At 55.9% G+C, this 18,343-nt stretch overlaps 1 protein-coding gene across 2 annotated transcripts in view; it reads left to right on the top strand.

The window, feature by feature from the left end:
* Window positions 1-17,291, top strand: part of NBAS (NBAS subunit of NRZ tethering complex) — a 38,565-nt gene extending 21,274 nt beyond the window's left edge. The window contains exons 27-52 of one of the 2 annotated variants that reach the window (XM_078604534.1): window positions 129-191; window positions 579-701; window positions 820-922; window positions 1,531-1,766; window positions 2,060-2,172; window positions 2,807-2,920; window positions 3,515-3,628; window positions 3,935-4,092; window positions 4,179-4,247; window positions 4,498-4,653; window positions 5,164-5,274; window positions 5,716-5,836; window positions 6,204-6,280; window positions 6,757-6,891; window positions 7,292-7,536; window positions 8,008-8,118; window positions 8,446-8,696; window positions 9,079-9,392; window positions 9,928-10,188; window positions 10,537-10,739; window positions 11,500-11,595; window positions 11,975-12,170; window positions 12,583-12,722; window positions 13,145-13,292; window positions 15,658-15,789; window positions 16,575-17,291. In XM_078604534.1, coding sequence (XP_078460660.1) covers window positions 129-191; window positions 579-701; window positions 820-922; window positions 1,531-1,766; window positions 2,060-2,172; window positions 2,807-2,920; window positions 3,515-3,628; window positions 3,935-4,092; window positions 4,179-4,247; window positions 4,498-4,653; window positions 5,164-5,274; window positions 5,716-5,836; window positions 6,204-6,280; window positions 6,757-6,891; window positions 7,292-7,536; window positions 8,008-8,118; window positions 8,446-8,696; window positions 9,079-9,392; window positions 9,928-10,188; window positions 10,537-10,739; window positions 11,500-11,595; window positions 11,975-12,170; window positions 12,583-12,722; window positions 13,145-13,292; window positions 15,658-15,789; window positions 16,575-16,856 — 4,072 coding nt within the window. In that variant the 3' untranslated portion in view covers window positions 16,857-17,291. The remainder of the gene's footprint in view (window positions 1-128; window positions 192-578; window positions 702-819; window positions 923-1,530; window positions 1,767-2,059; window positions 2,173-2,806; window positions 2,921-3,514; window positions 3,629-3,934; window positions 4,093-4,178; window positions 4,248-4,497; window positions 4,654-5,163; window positions 5,275-5,715; window positions 5,837-6,203; window positions 6,281-6,756; window positions 6,892-7,291; window positions 7,537-8,007; window positions 8,119-8,445; window positions 8,697-9,078; window positions 9,393-9,927; window positions 10,189-10,536; window positions 10,740-11,499; window positions 11,596-11,974; window positions 12,171-12,582; window positions 12,723-13,144; window positions 13,293-15,657; window positions 15,790-16,574) is intronic. The other variant, XM_078604535.1, reaches the window with a different exon arrangement.
* Window positions 17,292-18,343: the final 1,052 nt, after the last annotated feature.

Consider the following 18,343-nt stretch of genomic DNA (forward strand, 5'->3'; position numbering starts at 1 on the left):
GTCTGCTGTGCATGTTGCTGGCTACCTCCTGCTGCGATGACAGCACTTGCTCCAGCAGTCTGTTATGGCTGCATGGGGATCTGTATCTGCGTGCGTGCGTGTGTATTGATGTGTCTGCCATCCTTCAGGCAAGAAACTGATGTGACTAGGGACCTGCATGACCAAGTAGATGTCATGGAGCAGCACCTGAGGTGAGCGATGCTGACCAAGTCGCAATGAAATCCAACGGAGTGCATGAATCATCAGATTGTTTTTAATGAAATGAGAGACAGATTGTTGTGAATGAGAGACAGATTGTTGTGAATGAGACAGATTGTAGTGAATGATAGACAGATTGTTGTGAATTGTAGTGAATGAGAGACAGATTGTAGTGAATGAGATTGTAGTGAATGAGAGACAGATTGTAGTGAATGAGACACAGATTGTTGTGAATGAGAAACCAGATTGTAGTGAATGAGACAGATTGTGGTGAATGAGAGACAGATTGTGGTGAATGAGACACAGATTGTAGTGAATGAGAGACAGATTGTTGTGCACGAGTCTTGTCGCCAGAGCGAACGAGCTGCCCATGTGTCCAGCGTGGCAGAGATCCTGGAGAAGCACGGCGTGCCGAAGCCCATCAGCTTCGTTCGCGACTCACAGGGCAGTCGCGAGGAGGCGGTGAAACTCCTCACGCGACTCACACGCCAAGCCGGACGCAGGTAACCGCGGCGACGGCCAGCCCGGCAGGATCTGCGCCGCACGGCACACGCCGGCAGTGCCGTTCGCGAAGCGGCCGCGCGGTCGAGACTAGCGAAGTCGCCGTCCCGCTGTGCGTAGGGTTCCGCCGTTGTCGGAGGAGAAGTGGAAGAGCTTGCTGGAGGACATTCTGGAGATGCAGAAGACCGTGTACAAGTGCCTGGACGAGGAGACATGCTACGAGGTGTGTGGCGTCTCCTGCGCTAGCGATGGCCCGCGGTGTAGCGTGGTTGTCAAAGCCACCTTGGGCTCGAGCACGCGCACCAATGTCAGGACTCTCCGTGTGTCGCAAGGCTGCTGGTGCTGCTGCGACCTTTGCTCAGGGAGAGGTCGCTCGTTCTCCTCTCCTGCCCAAATCGTGTGGACCTCCCTTCTCCCAGCCATCTGTGCTGTTGGCCTCCTGCCCCTGTTGAAGGCCAGGCTCAAGACTTTCCTCTTCTCCTAAACCTATGAATGACTGCACGTTTCTGTCTCTGCTATGAAACATGTAGCCACTGTTGCTCTATAGCCTCTTTAGATGCAGTCACATTGAGATGCATACATCCGAATTTAGTTGTATTGACTCGCAGAGAACAGTAGATTCACATAGAGACCCATAGACTCTGCCAGTTCAGGTCCAGACTCAGCACATCAACTTACTTCACTTGAGAACCCAGTGCACTCGCAGGTGGCTGCCTAGACTCAAGCCCAGCATCTCAGTGGTGCCAGCTCACTTCAGATTTTCAGTTGGCATAGTTGAAACGTCGCTTTGCGATGGCACGAGCGGAGGAGAGCATGTGCCCGCGCCCGCAGGTCTTCACCGAGAGCCTGCTGTGCTCGGGCCGGACCGAGACGCTGCAGCTGGCCGCTCGCATGGTGCAGTGTAGCGCCGTGCAGCCGGTGCGGCCTCTCACGGCCGCCGGGCCGGGACGCCTGCAGCCCGGCCAGCGCCTGGCGTACGCCCGCAGCCTGGAGCTGGTGCTGGGCGCCGCACGCGAGTACTTCAACGCCTCCAAGTCGCTGGCGGACGACAGCATGGACGTAGCCAGGTGGGTGGCCGTGACCTCACAAGACCTTGACCACGAGGCCTGCAGCGATTCGCTTGCCGCCGTCTTCTGAGTGATTTGGTGGATTGTTGTAAATTGAGGTCACGTTCAACGATCCTGTTATTTTTGTCTCGTTTTTATGTTTTTATTTATATTAGGTGATCAGCTGTGGCACTAGCCACACCTCCCCCTCGTGTGCTGTGTTGGCTTTTATAGATGCTGGCTAACAATACTTGCCCCACCTGTCTCTTAAAGCTATGGGGGGGGGGGGGTTGTCTTTGTCTGTGTGTGTGTAGGGAGTGTCTGAAGCTGATCACGGACGCACCCCCCAGAGTGCAGGAGGAGCTGGATCTCATGTCGGCGCTTGCACTGCTGGAAGAGTTTAAGTTGGAGATGCTGCCCCTGGAGGGTAGGATGAGAGTGCTGGACATGCAGTGTGGTGGTCACATGATATGCATGGCATGATGAGAGTAGTGCCTTCCTTCATGTGTTGTTAAATCTCCCTGGAGGGTGAGAGAGCAGTGTAAAATCGGTTGCTTCCTCCTTCCCATCACCACCACCATCGTCGTGACTACCACCAGCATCATTGGTACCACCGCCAACATCTTTATCACCATTGCAATCATCGTCACCACCACCATTGTTGCCGCCACTGTTATCGTCATTACACCCACCACTGTCTCTACCACAATCATCTTCATGATTACACCACCACAACGTCTATCTTTTCTCCCAAAGGCTGTCTCTGAGATACCTGATTTCCCGCCCTGCTCTAGTTTCCTCCCCCATCTGAAAATAATCTCAATAATTGACCTCATTCAAATTGCCTTGTTTCTTTAATAGTGATCCTCTGTTTATACAGCATCTTGGGATGCGGTCGCATAGGACGCTGTGTAAGCCGCATTCTGCTGTACATATCCTGCAAGGAATCCGCATTCAGAGGCCACTATCATCGTCACCCCTCGCTCGGCAAGCAGCGCACAAGTGGCATGGCACATGTACAGGCGGCCGCGGCTGTGTAACTCCCTTCCTTGCCCGTGCAGTACGCTTGTGCCAGGACCGGCTGTCCCTCATCAAGAAGGTGATGGAGCAGTCTTCCTGGGCATACAAGTACCCCAGCAAGATGCTGCACCTGGCCAGCTTGCTGCGTGTGGCCGGTACGTCCTCCCAGCTGCCTCGCAGGTCACCCACAGGCTCGCTCCTCACCCCAAGAATCAGAAGGGCGACTTCTGGCCAGTGGTGGTGGAGCCGCGTATGGTTCTGGTGGCTGTCGTCACTGTGGCACCATTATCGTAGCGCCTCCAATTAGCACGGTTGGCTACTCAACTTACTTACGTAGCGTGTGCGAGCAGATGTCACATGTTATTTTGACATCACAGAATCTGTTAATTTAACTGCTAATCTAGATCTCTTCTATTCAGCTCTCTCATCTCATCTCACTATCTGTATCTGTTTCATACAGCTCTCTCATCTACACCTCTCTTAGCGGGACGTAGTTTGGCAGGCCACTGCAGGAGGTGCCGTCACTTGAAGCACCCTGGCTTAAATGGTCAGAGAGGTGCCTCGTCTTTCTCGCACTTCGCTTTTTCATCTCCCGTTCCAGCTCCCTCTCGTTTCACAAGCTCAGCGGCTCCCTTTGGGGTCACCGCTGTGGCCTCCCCTCGCCGTCGGGCTCCGTGTCGGAACGGGCGAGTTTGGTGTTGACGCGGCAACCTGTCGACCGCGTGCTGCCGCGTTCTGTCCGCGTGCAGGCTCGGACCGCACGGAGCGGAGTGGCCAGGTGCTCACGCTGCTGGCGGAGCAGGCGCTGCAGGCGCACGATTACCGATCGACCGCCCGGCTGTGCCACCAGATCATCTCCGAGGGTACCGGACCCACCGCAATGCACGCAGCCCACCCACCTCTTACACAAAAGTTCTCCTACGAACGTCTATAAAAATCGGGGTGGGTGCATAGATTACATTTTTTGTGAGTCGGGATATGTTATTGATTCATAACCAAGCAATAACCCATTGAGAGAACGAGTCTCCTTTTCAAGGTGACTTCAGTCTACAGGTGGCAGTGATATCATCATGCGCTCTGTGCACGCACAAGGAGGCTTTGTGCAGGCGCTGTGCTGCTGCGTGCGGTTACCGCGCCATGGGTACTCATACGGTGCTATGGGTGTGCAGCCTACGGAGGCGGCTGGTCCGTGTGCAGCTCGTTGGCGCAGTGTCACGGAGCGCTCGAGCTCCCCGAGCGTCAGGAGCTGCTGGCGTTCGCGCTCACGCACTGCCCCGCCGACACCATCCAATCCCTGCTGGCGGCCAGCTGCAGCCTGCGAGCTCAGGTCTGTCCCTCCCTCCCTGCCTTGCACCCTCCCCATACCCATGTGTGAGCCTCTAGAATACGGTGCCTGTCTTTAACTCCTCATAGATGCTGTACGAGAGTGTGGATGGGCACGGGGAGACCATGAGGAACAACTCGAGTGAGCAGCACGTCCAGGTGTGGCCGCAGCACCAACACAACAACGCGGGCTGCACTCGCTCTGCTCGCCGCCGTCACTCACTCACACGCACGCACGCACACACGCACACACGCACACACGCCCGCATACACGCCCGCATACACGCCCGCACACACACGCACGAGTCGCCGCGCGTGTACCGTGCGCTGACGACGCGTGCCACGTCCCTTGCGCGTGTGTCATGCGCGTGCCGCCACGTGCTCCCACTCGTCACCACGTCGAATCCAGCTGGAGGAGCTGGACAGGGGAGGCCTCCTGCAGAAGACGTCGGCGCTGACCGCCGGCGTCATCGCGAGCACCACGCACGGCACGCGCGTCGCCCTGCATGCCATCGCCCAGCCGCACCTCTGGGCCAAGTCCCTCTCGTACCTGCGCCCACTGCAGGTGCCCTTGACCCCTATCCCCACCAAGCCCCCGGTCCTGACATGGTCACGTTTAGTCCTCTGCTCAGTGGCAGATCTTTGCCTCAAACTCCCTCCACTTGATCTCATATTGAGTTTTCTCACTCAATTCACTCTACCCACCTTTCTTCATTTAAGACACCAAGCAGCATCTTTCTTTTTCTGCCTCTTTCCCAACTTCCTTCGTTTGAGAAGAACTTCATCGAGCTCTCCAACAACTGAGAATGTTGCCCAATCCACATCCTTTGCCTTTTCTGGATCATTACCCTTCTCTCCCCCTGAACCCGCTCTAGAACATCCTCTTTTCTCTTTCTGTCCATCTCCGTTCGCAAACGTTCACTCCTAACACGGTGACGCGTGGAAAAGACGCTTTGGCCGGCATTCGCGTGAGCTGCCATCCCGTCGTGTGCCCTGCTGCGCGTGCCTCGGTGAGCCGTTGCCGGGGCGCCGTGCGTCCACGCCGTGACCTTGCGTGCCGTCGGTGATTTGGCAGACGGCCGCAGAGAATGACGAGGCTCCCGAGGCCCGGGGCAGGGCGGCCCCAGAGAGACAAGCGTGGCACCCTTTCTACGCCTCGCTGGGTGCGGACGGCGCGGGACACAAGGCAAGCAGGCGCTCGATGGCGGGAACACGTTCACCCGTCTACACCTCCACACAACAAAAGCAACAACGAGATTAGTTTTTTTACAGCACCTGCACCTAAATGCAACTGCATGTCAAGGCACCGTGCAGAAAAAGTGGAAATAATTGTTTTATAAGAGAGAGACAGGAAGCCGTAGACCAAGGAGAAAAGGAAGGTCAACAACGTGGACGTGAACGGAGCCAGGGAGTCAAACTCGTGGATAGCAGGGGAGAAAGGAGTCGTCGGGGTAGACTGCAACACCACGGCACAAGCCCAGGATCAAGCAGCACCACCAAAAACAACAACTCCAAAAAGTGCCAGAGCACTCAAAGATGCACCGGCTCTCGGTGTCCCATCATGCACCATTCCACTTTGGAGAGGACTGTATTGATGCAACGTTTGCACTGGGCGTGCGTGCTGCAGGGAGGGGAGCTCTACCCGGACTGGGCAGTGGCGCCGGTGCGGCAGGCGGAGCTGCACCTGCAGGCCGGGAAGCTGCTGGAGACGAGCGGAGGGGGGCTCCACCCCTTCCCGGCTTCTCAGGGTACGTGCCGCACGCACGATAACGAGGGCCGCACGTCCAGAAAAAGTTTCAAGAGACCAATGCCCATCGCTAGATCAGCACCTCCAGGCAGCTCCTCCGTGCGGCTCGAGACGTCCGCTCCGTGTGCGATCTCACATCTGGTCACAATTTGTATTGTGCACATTTCGGAGCCACGTATCCTGCGCTTCCGATTCGTTTGCCGTATGGTGGCGTTCCTCACTGCGTCTTGCCAACTTGCGCCCTGGGTGTCCCTGTTTCTCTCTGTGTCTCCCTGTGTCCCTCGTGTATCAGTGTGGCCCCCCATGTATCCCACGTCTCCTTGCATCACCTCTCATCACCTCCTGTCTCCTCGTGTCACCGTGCGCAGTCTTGCTGGAATTGGCAAGCGAGACAATGTCCACCGACACAACGCTGGCGCTCGCCTACCTGCTGGCACTGTCCGACGTAAGCACCGACGCTCAGTCGCTTGTGCAGCGAGGGCTTGGAGATTTCTATGAAACCGCAGTAGAGAAACCACCCTCTTTGGAGGCAGAGCAGCCAAATATAATGTTGTGCTGTACCTCTACACTCCCACATCTGTACTTGCTGCCTTCACCAACCCGCACAGAGCAGGTTGGTGAAGTATGATCAAATAACCGTCAGCCGCACAGGCACGGGGAAGCCCCGTCCAGCAGTGGATTGACAAGCGGCTGGCATGTACATGTGGGGAATGTTTACTTGGGGTTTTACGGAGAGTCGGTTCGTGAAGAAGTGACGGGGAGTGTTAAGGGGATGAGGGAGAGTGTTAGGGACCGTGAACGTGGGGTTTCTATGTGATGAAAATGTGATTGTGTCAACGATTATGGGAGCGTTGGAGGGCATGGCAGCCTGAGCGAGGGCCTGTGTGCGTAACGCTCCTGTCGCCCGTCGTGTCCGTGCAGCCCCTGGAAGCGGACGTCTGCTTTGAGAGGCAGAGTGCGACGGCACTGTCGCTGCAGCTTGCGGTCTACTACTACGCGCTGCAGATCCACGTGCGCCTGCAGCCCAGCAGCGGCCGGCCCGACTCAGTCTACTGGGCAAGTCTCGCACCGGGCTCGAGGCTACCCGCTCGCGCATACGCTCACAACAGGCTCAAAACTAGTCGTGCACACACACATCAGGATAGTCACCCTCACAAGTGAAAACCAGGCTCGTCTAATGCACACTGGGACATTCTCAGACGTACATACACACACACACTGAGGCACAGGCTACTCGCACACAAACACCAATAGGTAATGCACAGGGCTGGTAACACACCAGGCTCCACTTACACGTGAGCAGTATACACACTCGCACACGTTAAGCAGAACACACACGTGGCCAGCACGCACACATGCAGACCAAGCATAATGCAATGAACTTTGTCTTCATGAAGATCGAGCTGCCTTGCTGCAGCTGCTAGACGTGAGTGGCTGGCGCTGTGCGTCCCCCCAGGCCGACCCGGGCGAGGTGGTGGCCCGTGCGAGTGAGTGGATGGCGGAGGCAGGAGGCTCGGCGCCGGCTGTGGCCGCGCGCCCCGAGGAGCTGGCCGTGCTGGAGGGGCGGCTGCGCCTCTACGGCGAGCGGCTCGCCGACCTAACGCAGGCGCAGACGTTGCGCAGCCTTGGCGCCGGTGTGGACGTGCAGCGCTTCGCCGTGGACGCCCAGTACAAGCGCGGGACCATCCTCGGCCTAGTCGAGTGCGGCACGCGACGCGGGAGACGCGTTCGGGCGTTCGCACGCACACGGGCCTCTCTGACGGGTCACACTCACGGGTCTCGCACCCGGGTGCGCGTGACGTCTCGTCTGTCGCACTGCGTGTGCGCCATTGTGCGTGGCACCGCATGGCACCCCGCGTGCTGTCTTGGTGTCTCCCCGCATTTGCCGTCTAACATTGTGTACGTGTCGTGTCGTTTTGTGTGTCCCGTCGTGCGTTTTCTGTCTGCTCGTGTTGCGTCTTCTGTCTCCCTTATGCGATGCTGTCATGCTTGACACCATGTGTGGCAACGTGCGTACCATTTTGTCTGTAATGCCGTGCCTTTGCTATCACATGTGATGTCGTGTGTCACCGTGGGTGACATGTCATGCATGTGAGTCGTGTTTGATGTCACGGGTGACGCCGTCCGTACGTGTCGACTAGTGCATGTTGTGCCGTTGTTGTGCTGCCTTAGGACCCTGGACGACGCCACCTACGAGCTGTCCATGTCGCTGGCGCGGCGCTACGAGATGCCGCTGTGGGAGCTCTACATGACGCACCTCGAGTTCCTGTTCACGGATAGCGGGTGAAGCACCAAACACAGCGCCCCATCTCGTTGCGTGCCACAACACCCACGGATGTCTTACAGTGGCTACCCACCCCAGCGTGTATCGCCAATAACATATTTTGAAAAATCAAAATTACTCTAAAATTGTCGTATTTTTCATGTAAAAGTTGTAAATGAAATAGAAATAATTGTGCAATAGGCATTAATAAAAACGTGGCACGGATGTAGAATAGCGATACCACAACTGTGCGTTTCAGTGTCTGCGCCCCACATCGATTGAAACACTCTTGGAGTCCGCGCGCCACCGACTCCCCCACGCTGCTGGCACCCCGTGCGCGTGCCCAGGTTGGCGACGCGGCAGGTGGAGCAGCGCGTGGCGGCGTTGGGGCTCGTGTCGGAGTTGAAGGCCGACCCGGCCGGCGTGCTCGATCACATGACCAAATACGTGTACCCCGGCGTGCCGGGCGGTGACCACGCACGACTGCTCTGCTACTTTGGCCTGCTGGAGAGCTGCGGCTGCGGCGACGACGGCGCCCATCCTGGCAAGCCAGGCGCCCACCTGCAGCTGCTCAAGAAGCTGCGGTCCACCACGCCTGGTCAGTGTCGCGCAAGGCCAAGCGCGGGCCAAGCGGGACGCGGTGTTCCCATGGTGCCTTAAATGATGATATTGCTCACCCGTACGTGACCCAGCGGCGGTGTTCGCTACCGAGTGTGCAGGCGGTTCGACTGAACCTAGCCCATGGACCGGAGGCGCCCAATGTGCCGGGCTATGCAGAGAGAGGGAATGCAGACAGAAAGGGGGGCCCTTTTGGTTGCACCAGAGCACAAACCAAGCAGTACCTCTGACTATGGATTCTAGTCGCATGCCTCCTCCCGGTCTCACCAGCAAAAATATTCGGTGAGAAGATGAAGCCCTGGTGCGCGGCCGCATGTGGCGATCGCTGGCAGTAACTCTTATCCCACTCTGTGCCACACCAGACCTCGACTACAAGAAGCTGATGGACACGAGCGCCAACCCGCTGGACGCGCTGCGGCCCGTGCTCACGTCCCAGAACGTCACCACGGTGGCCAAGCTGGTGCCCAAACTGCCCACGGCGGGCGGGCTGACACAGAGCGCCGTGTTTGCCACGTGGCTGCGCCGGCTGTTCTGGAACGGCACCGGAAAAGATGGCGACGAGGTGGACTGGGGCAGGCGCTACCGCGACTGTGAGCAGCTCCTGGGCAGACTCTCCCCGCCTGACCTGGACGCCTTTCTTCAGGAGGTCACCGTCTCCGCAGACGCCGTCGATCAGGCAAGGCCACTACTCTCGACCCTGTCCCGCTGTGTGTGTTGTTCTCGCCGTGTTTATGTTTGTGGTTCTTTTGGACGGTTACCCTCTCGTTTGAGTCCATTGGTGATGTGTGCAGCATTTGTACCAAGGCTACACTTCGTGACTTACCACTCGGATATGGCCTGTGACCAATATTTATCTGTCACTGCAAGAAAATTAGCTGCACCCCTAGAAGGGGGTATTGTAGACCTGGCAACAACACCATTTCTAATTTTAGCACCGCGCTCAGTTCCTTATGTCACTCCAAGAGCCTCTTCACACACGGTTGACAAGCACGTGGTTTTTGGTGTTGTTATTGCGTTCCACTTCGGTGTGTGTCTTTGGATTTTCAAAGGTATGTTTAAGTCCTATTCAGTCACCTGATGGGAAAGGTTCCCCCCAGCTTGGTGCACGAGCCAGAAGGCGGACGATGAGATAAGCGCAGTGGTCGCTCTGTGTGAGTGCCCCTCGAGCAAGCCCCCGGCCCGTGTCGCCAAGGAGCTGTCCTCCCTTTCAGCTGCCGATCAAGGCGCGGGTGGACACGGCGGAGCGCGCCGCCGCGTTCGTGGAGAAGCTCAAGGGGCGGCCCGCCTCCCGCAAGAAAGGGGGGGGCGGCGGGGGCTCCGTGGGCGATGGCGAGGAGGCGGCGGCGGCAGATGCCGCGTGCGAGGACGGCGCGCGCACGCTGGACGACGTCGTGAGTCGACTGCACGCTGTGCGGAAGCACCTGCAGTCCCTGCGGGACGATGCCATCGCGGCGCTTCGACACAGCGAGCAGGTACGAGATCTCTCTTTCCTGGGCACGCGGTACGGCTGCCGCGATGTAAAGTTACAGTAGCTCAATTTGCTCCTCCTGCGCCCAGTTACATCAGCGCTGAAGTGGTGGCACCTTGGAGCACTTGTATGCAAGTTCATAAGTTTGCCTTTCTCTGCTCGGTTTGCTGCAATAAAACATTTTCGTGACTTAGTATCTTTTTGAATTTGTATCTTGCTATTTTTGTGCTTCACTGCGCTTCCAGGCTTACTCTAGTTGATGCAGGAAAACAAGCGTGTTTAATGGGCAACGTAGCCACGCACGCGTCGGTACATTTGTGTACAATGCACTCACACGTGCTCACCCTCACAGGAGCAAGAGCGCGCCTACGCGCGCGCCTTCGACCTGGCGTGCTCGGAGGAGAAGGCGGTGCTGCAGCTGGCTCTGCGCTTGGCGCTGGACGGGCGGCCGCTGCCCTGCGTGCACGGCGTGCTGCGCGCGGCGCTGGGCGAGCGTCGCGACCGCGTGCGCGACGCCATTCACCGAGCTGTCCTCACAATCGTCGACGCGCTCCAGTAACTGCCACCACCCTCCCTTTGCCACGTCGTACGGCGCCGATGACGTAGTCGGAGGGGCTGCAAGGGGCGAGCCCTCAGTCTTGGTTCCTCGAGACTGCCCCTCAGCCTCAAGGCCGGCTAGAGGTCTCATTCCCTCGGGGCTTGACCTTGGCCTCGGTCCCAGGACTTGGCTGAGAGCTGCGATCCTTAACATGGCTTTGGCCGAGAGCACCAGACCTTGTCTGGCTTTGACTGGTCTCAAACTAAGATGCACCTGGCTTTGGCCCCGGCTTGGCCTCGAATCCAAGGCTGATACAAACTGTCTGCGACAATGTGTACCACGGTCTCTCAGTGCCCTCTCCCAGTTGTCTGTATCAATGTCGCACGTAGCGAGAGTTCTTTACAGGAAACTTTCTTTTTTACCACAAGTCATGGCTACTGTACCAAGTGTGATCTTCTGAGTTGGATCGTGTTTTGAGCGTTGCTTCTCTCAAGCTTTCTCCACCACGCACGACTCCAGGCATCGTCAGGAATTTAAGGAGAAGTTGAAGAGTAGTCAAAGTCAACGTATGTCAAAGAGTCAACGTCTGCAGATACCCGCAGCAGTGCGTGGCGACAACCTGACAGAAACACTCTCGCCGCGCAGCCTAACCAGGAGCACCGCATTCGGAATACAAGCGGCCGAGCCGCCCTACGCGCAAGAGTCACACTTGGGAATTGTGACGGAGAGCGCCATGAGGTCGCGCTGAGCCGCTCACCCGTGCCTCCTTCTCTGCAGGGAGCGGCCGGAGGCCGTGGAGCCGCTGGGCGGGAAGGCGCCGCTGGAGGCGCTGGAGGGGATCGTGTCGGCCGTGCGCTCCCACTCCGAGGACGGGTAAGGCGCCGTGACACAGGGAGCCCATGAGAGCTGCCCCCTGGTATTTTAGGTCGGGCCTGGGAGCCGGTTGGCCCTTCCTCATTTGCGCGTTGGCCAGTTCATCAGAATGCTTCTACGTCAATATGGTGGTTGGCGAGTGAGCCGGTGGACGGCTTCAGGAGTGGCCTGGTGAACTTCTAAAATGCCGTCGGCAAATAATCAAAGTGGGCAGTGGCATTACGATGTTGGCAGTCGCACTGGACTCTTCTAAATTACTGGATGGTTACGTCAGGCAAAGCGATACAACTTGGATAATTCGCCGACTGATAATCGAGAAGTAGCAGTGTGGCTGTCGCCACTAGTTTCTTGATCCCTGCTGGTGTCTCGCTGTGTGCAGGGGGAAGCTGGTGAGCGCCGACAACCTGCTTTCGTGGCTGCGCCCCTTCTGCACCGACGCGGCGCTGCCGGTGCGTCCTCGCGTCGCCGTGCTGCAGATCCTGGAGCAGGCGTTCCGGCTTGGGGACGAGGAGGGCCACCTCCTTGCCTTCTACCGCACGCAGGCCGTGCTGACGGACGCCTGGCCCCACCGGACGGTGAGTGATGTCGCTGTCCCTGCTGGGTTCCGGCTAAGGGACCAGTGGTTCTATTTTGGCAGTGCTGCTGGATGTATTACTGCTATTCTGGTCGGGCTGCTGATCCGATGGTATTCACAATACGTGGCTTCTAGTGCTGGCGGATCACTTATACCCCTTTTCCACTGGCACACCAGAGCTGCACGAGCGTGGCTGGTTTTCCACCGGCTGTTTGTCATACCAAACCGTGAGGACACAGCGTCACCGACATGCATCGCGTGTGACATCAACAGTCTTTCCTTTCACAGTTGAAAAACAGCCTAGCGCCTCCTGAGCTGCGTCAGGCGCTGGCGCAGCTTTGGTCTACGGTGGAAAAGCAGTATCGCTGCTCTTCTGCCATTGTATTGGTGCTGATCGATGGCGTCTGTTGCAGCTGGACATGGCAGAGGTGCGTGACGAGGAGGGGCGGCTGCGTCTCTTTGAGGAGCTGCTCGGCGCCGGCGTGACGCCGCCCCTCGTGACGCACCTCGTGCTGCTGCTGCAGGCCTGGCCGCCGATGTCCGACACCGCACTGTGAGTGGCAGCTCGGCAACCTTGCAACCGTGTTGCTGGGAAACTGCATTCTCAGGCACGACTGAATAGACAACGGACCCACCGAGTTAAATGATTCATCGATTCGGTGATCAAAATCTATATGTATGCTCACGATATGTGCATTGAATCCTGCATGGAAGAATTTGTTTTCATTTATGAAAATGATTTGCACGTAAATTGCAAATAACACCTGGAAAGCACAGTATGTTCAGACAGACAAAGAAAAACACAACTACACTGGGCTGGATTTGCTATTTTATTGTTGGACATTTGGATATGTGCAGCCAAACCAAGAAAGATTTTCACTTTATTTGCAAGCGATTATCTATTTTGGCAAGTAAACTGGAAGTAAACTATGCAGTGCAAATACATCCACGTGTGATGTTGGTTGCTGCGTGCAGAGCAAGCCGTGACGCTTGCCCCTGGCTGCATCTGGCGGCGGCGGTGCTGTCGGCGAGCTCCTCTCCTGCCGGGACAGTCGAGGCCGGTGCCACGGTCCTGGGAATCTCGCGGTCGCTGCGTGGCACGCGGCACGCGCTGCCAACGCCGGTACGGGGCTGGGCTGGGCTGTGCACGGCACGCCACGCGGCGCTTACGGTGCCACCAGCGGCCAATCCTTCACGTCGCCACCAACACTGGGAGTTACAGCTGTGTTGTTGGAAAGTCACCATTGTGAACATAGTACCGGTCCTTCCAGCGTGCCTTGTGTCTCATGTGACATCACCGCACTGCTGTGTTTTAGACCAACTGTAAAGGGTACAAATTGTGGCCGTGTTAATTTAGAGAGCAGCATCAGCGCAAGACAAGGGGATCTATGCACTCTGGGTTTGTCCCTGTTAGGAATCATCAGCACAGTTCGGCCATCATTGCCTCTGCTGCCGCCTTGTGCCTCCGGGGCTCACCTCCGCGTGCTGCGGATGGTGCGGCGTTGTGAGATGAGGTGTGTTGGCATGACAATAAATGAAAAAGCACCGATGATTATCATTATCATCATGGCACCTCCTTTGCCAGTACCAAAATATGAGAATAGATTTTTCCCCTTTTATCTGGCAACAAAACAGGTGTTAAGTTGTTAAAACACCTAACTGAAACCTTTTACAAGGAATCTTGTCTGCATTAACCACAATACTTGTGGTCAAAATGCAAACAAAAAAATACTCTAATATATGCATTGTCTTTGAAACTGATTGGTCCACACCAGAGACAGCTTTCCTCGTCTCAAACGGTGTTAGACCAGAGGACGCCAAAAGGCGTACAGCACAAAGACAACGCACTGTCAGAGTAATGAGAGCTCGGGGTGAGCATCGACATCATGGGACCTCCTTTGCCAGTCCCACTGTGGGGAGAGCGTGGCCACTGCCTGGGGGCGACAATGAACGGCGAGAAAGCCGAGCGCAAGCTGCACACAAATGAGTGTAACAATACACGCATTGGGAGATTAATTTACCCAGGTGGAAATCCCTCCTGGTCCTGGTGTCGGTCTGGCTCACACCCACGTTCAGGTCATAAAGCACAGAGGCATTGTGTCTCTGTGTGTCTATGTTGTGTGTGTCTCTCTCTGTGTCTCTGTGTTGTCTCTCTCTGCTTGTGTGTCTGTCTGTGTGTCTCCATGTCTGTGTTTTGTCTCTCTCTCAAATTTAGTTCTACCTGATGCCGACTGCTTGTGTTGCAATCGAAACGTCGTATTCTATTATTTAATTTATTTTCTTTCTACGTGACTTTACCGAAAGAACCAAAGAGTAGGTCATAAAGCGTTCAAAGATCGACTTGAGAAACTATTTGAGATCTGTTCAGCCTGAATGGCCTGTCATGGGATTGAAGGCTCTTTGCCCTTGTCCGGCATTAGCACGTAGCAGCACAGATCTCACCGTCCATGGTGACAACTTTGAGCCTCTCTGGCCTTGTGTGTGTCTGCCCCCTTGTGTGTCTCCCCCTTGTGTGTGTGTCTCCCCCTTGTGTGTGTGTGCCCCTTCTGTGTGTGTGGCTCCCCCTTGTGTGTGTCTGCCGCTTCTGTGTGTCTCCCCCTTGTGTGTGTGTCTCCCCCTTGTGTGTGTGCGTGCGTCTCCCCCTTGTGTGTGTCTGCCGCTGTGTGTGTGTGTCTCCCCCTTGTGTGTGTGTGCCCCTTGTATGTGTCTGCCGCTGTGTGTGTGTGCGTCTCCCTCTTGTGTGTGTGTTTGCACCTTGTGTGTGTGTGTGTGTCTCCCCCTTGTGTGTGTGCATCTCCCCCTTGTGTGTGTGTGTGTGTCTCCCCCTTGTGTGTGTCTGCCTCTTGTGTGTGTTTGCACCTTGTGTGTGTGCATCTGCCCCTGTGTGTGTCTGCCCCTGTGTGTGTGTGTGCCCCTGTGTGTGTGTGCCCCTGTGTGTGTGTGCCCCTTGTGTGTGTGTGTGTCTCCCCCTTGTGTGTGTGTGTGTGTGTCTCCCCCTTGTGTGTGTGTATGCGTCCCCCCCTTGTGTGTGTGTGTTTGCACCTTGTGTGTGTGTGTGTGCGTCTCCCCCTTGTGTGCGTCTCCCCCTTGTGTGTGTGTGTCTCCCCCTTGTGTGCGTGTTTGCACCTTGTGTGTGTGTGTGTCTGCCCCTTGTGTGTGTGTACCCCTTGTGTGCGTGTTTGCACCTTGTGTGTGTGTGTGTCTGCCCCTTGTGTGTGTGTGCCCCTTGTGTGCGTGTTTGCACCTTTTGTGTGTGTGTGTGTCTGCCCCTTGTGTGTGTGTGCCCCTTGTGTGTGTGTGCCCCTTGTGTGTGTGCCGCTGTGTGTGTGCACCGTGTGTGTGTGCTGCTGTGTGTGTGTGTCTCCCCCTTGTGTGTGTGTGCACCTTGTGTGTGTGTGTGCACCTTGTGTGTGTGTGCACCTTGTGTGTGTGTGTGTCTGCCCCTGTGTGTGTCTGCCTCTTGTGTGTGTGTGTGCACCTGGCTGCAGTGCGTGGAGCAACTGCTGGATCTGCTGCTGGAGCGCTCCCTGTTGCTGCCGGCGCTGAAGCTGGCGCTGGACGGTGGAGATGTGCAGCTGCACGAGCGCGCGATCGGCCTCATTACCACCGCGGTCACTGAGGTGCGCGTGGCTGGCCCAGCCACCCCAGCCTCAAATCATCGGTTATATTAATAACAGCAACATTGATGGCCCAAATCGCAATTATATTGTGATTACTCATTTCTTTAGAACTGCTTCTTGTGTTTAGTTTGTTGTCCTTCCCCCCCTGCAACTCCGATGAGCACAGTTGGCTACGTACGGTACGAAGTTCAACATACATACAATTATTACGAGTTACGCAATTACAACTTTAGCAGATCACGAGTCCGTCTGCACTTGCAAGGCAAGGCCGTTTCACCGTCACGGTCTCCGCGACGTGGTTAAGTTACTCAATCGACCACAAATTGTAATCGGCTAATTTTATTTGTGGTCGATTACATGACCTCCTCTAAACATGGCAGCCATCCTGACATCCTGCTTCCTGAAGGTGGGAAACCCCCTCCAAGCCACACCGAGTGCGACTCAGCTGATGATGGCCATGTTGTCATGAAGCCCCGCCCATCACATCCCATTCAGCGATACACTTGGAAACAAATCTGAGAAAGAAAGTCTCAACCTTTTCCGTGTTACACGATGAGTCGAACAATTAAACCGATAATCGGTAGAGTTATCAATTCCTTAAATAATCTGGTAGCCCAGCTCAAGCGCAACTGCAGACCGGTCAATACTGAGCACCGTGCAGTCATGGACTTTTTTCAGGATGCTTATTTCTGATGTTTTGCCAGTTACGTTTTTTAGTGCGTGTCCTGTGTGTCATGCCATGTGCGCTGTGCAACACTCCACTCCCTCTATTGTGTCCTCCGAAGGTCGACCATTCCAACTGTGACCCCGAGCTGCTCGGCCTGCTGCTGACACAGGGCCTGGCCGTTGCCTGCCTGCCCACCACCCTGTACCCGCACCTGATTGGCCACCTCCTGTCCAACTGGGAGACAGAGAGCTGGGACGTGGAGGAGGTGGCGGCAGAGCTGAAGGCCGCTGGGCATGGGATGGAGGCCGCCTCGCTCGTGATGGCGCACAGACGCACGCCGCCGGCGCTTGGCACATTCAACGCCGCCGCCAGCTTCCTCAAGCAGTGGCTCCAGGGCTGACGACTTCAAGCGGAGCGAGTGATACCCAGACGACTGACGGAGATAGTGATCCCGTGGCAAATGAAGTTGTCAAATCGAAGTTCTTCATGCCAGAGCTCTGGTGGTGTCGCTGTCCTGGTACCAGGAAGCGCAGGGAGCAATGGCGTTGGCTCGCGTGTGACGAGTTAGCTATTATCGAAAAGTGGAGTAATCTAATGTAATGTTAACAGAATTTATAATGAGCCAGCCGTGTGATATGGTCGGCATGTGTTTAATCTTGAATAACATAAATGGATCCAGTGTTAGTTATTTTGTAAAGCGGATGCGCATGTCTATGCGTAAGTACACGTAATGGCATGAAATGTGGACACTTGAAGACAATGTGTAATGTTGGCTGAATCGTGTGCCACTGTTAAAATAAAATATACTGTACGTGTTTATCCGACAGAACAGCAACGTGTGTGGCCGGTGAGTTTTTGTACCAGCCCAGAACACGGGCTTGGGTCGGGCAATTTCATATTTGTTGTCTTTGTGAAATTCTGCTACTGCTCGCATCAGCAGAGCTTATGTGTTGACATCGGCACAAGCCGCGGTGCGGCACACCGCAAAACTCGATTTTCCGCAGGAATAAAGATCACTCGACCGAGTCGCTACAGAGCGTAGGAGCAGCCTCTGCCAGCAGAACCTGCGTCTACAGGGCCCATAGACTCGTGGGGCCTCGGGAAATACGAGAGGTTTGGGCGAGCGACACGCGGCTCCTGTTTGTGTCCGACGTGACGGCTGCGTGAAGATGTGTTGGGCGCGGGGGCCACCTCCTCATGGGTTTGAATCTTACAGCCGATCCGGTGAAAACCCTGGCGTGGCTATGCCCCTTGCGCACGACCTTTTCCCCGATGTCCTGCGGGCTCCGGGCACGCCTGATTAGGCGGGCGATCCCTGGCAAGATGTGCGTCTGTCAGCCCCGGTTAGCGTCCGTGCCAATTGTGCCGCTCGCCACAGAGGTTTGCCCTCCTCCCCCTCCCAACTCAACTCGCCTAAGCCCCCGACCACATGCATTCAAGTGAAGTGGCCAGGATGCAGAAAATCTCTGGGTCAATTCGACCATCCCTCCTGAGCTGATAACATGAGTACCCCTTTGTGAGAAGTCAACACATAGGTTGTCCTCTCGATTATCCGTGTGGATTAACTGTGCTTATGATACAAAGAGGAAAATATCTAAAAGTCGCAATCCACCGTGCCATGGATTATTTGACTGCGACTGCTCCTCCTTGCCCGTGACCTGGTGAGAGATGACTTCAAGAAGCCAAGAAGGACAGATGACAATTTTGTACTTTCACCTCCATTCCATGCAAATGTGGATTTATACCCTCATTTGCAAAGCTTTTGCATAATCTGTATTTGTATTAATCTTGATTTGAAGCTTTCGTGACTGCAGTAATTCATACTCTTTGGTTCTTTCGGTAAAGTCACGTAGGTAGAAAATAAATCACGACGTTTCGGGCGCAACA

Source organism: Lampetra planeri, chromosome 22, assembly GCF_965212315.1.
Source record: "Lampetra planeri chromosome 22, kcLamPlan1.2.h2, whole genome shotgun sequence".
NCBI classification, from domain to species: domain Eukaryota; kingdom Metazoa; phylum Chordata; class Hyperoartia; order Petromyzontiformes; family Petromyzontidae; genus Lampetra; species Lampetra planeri.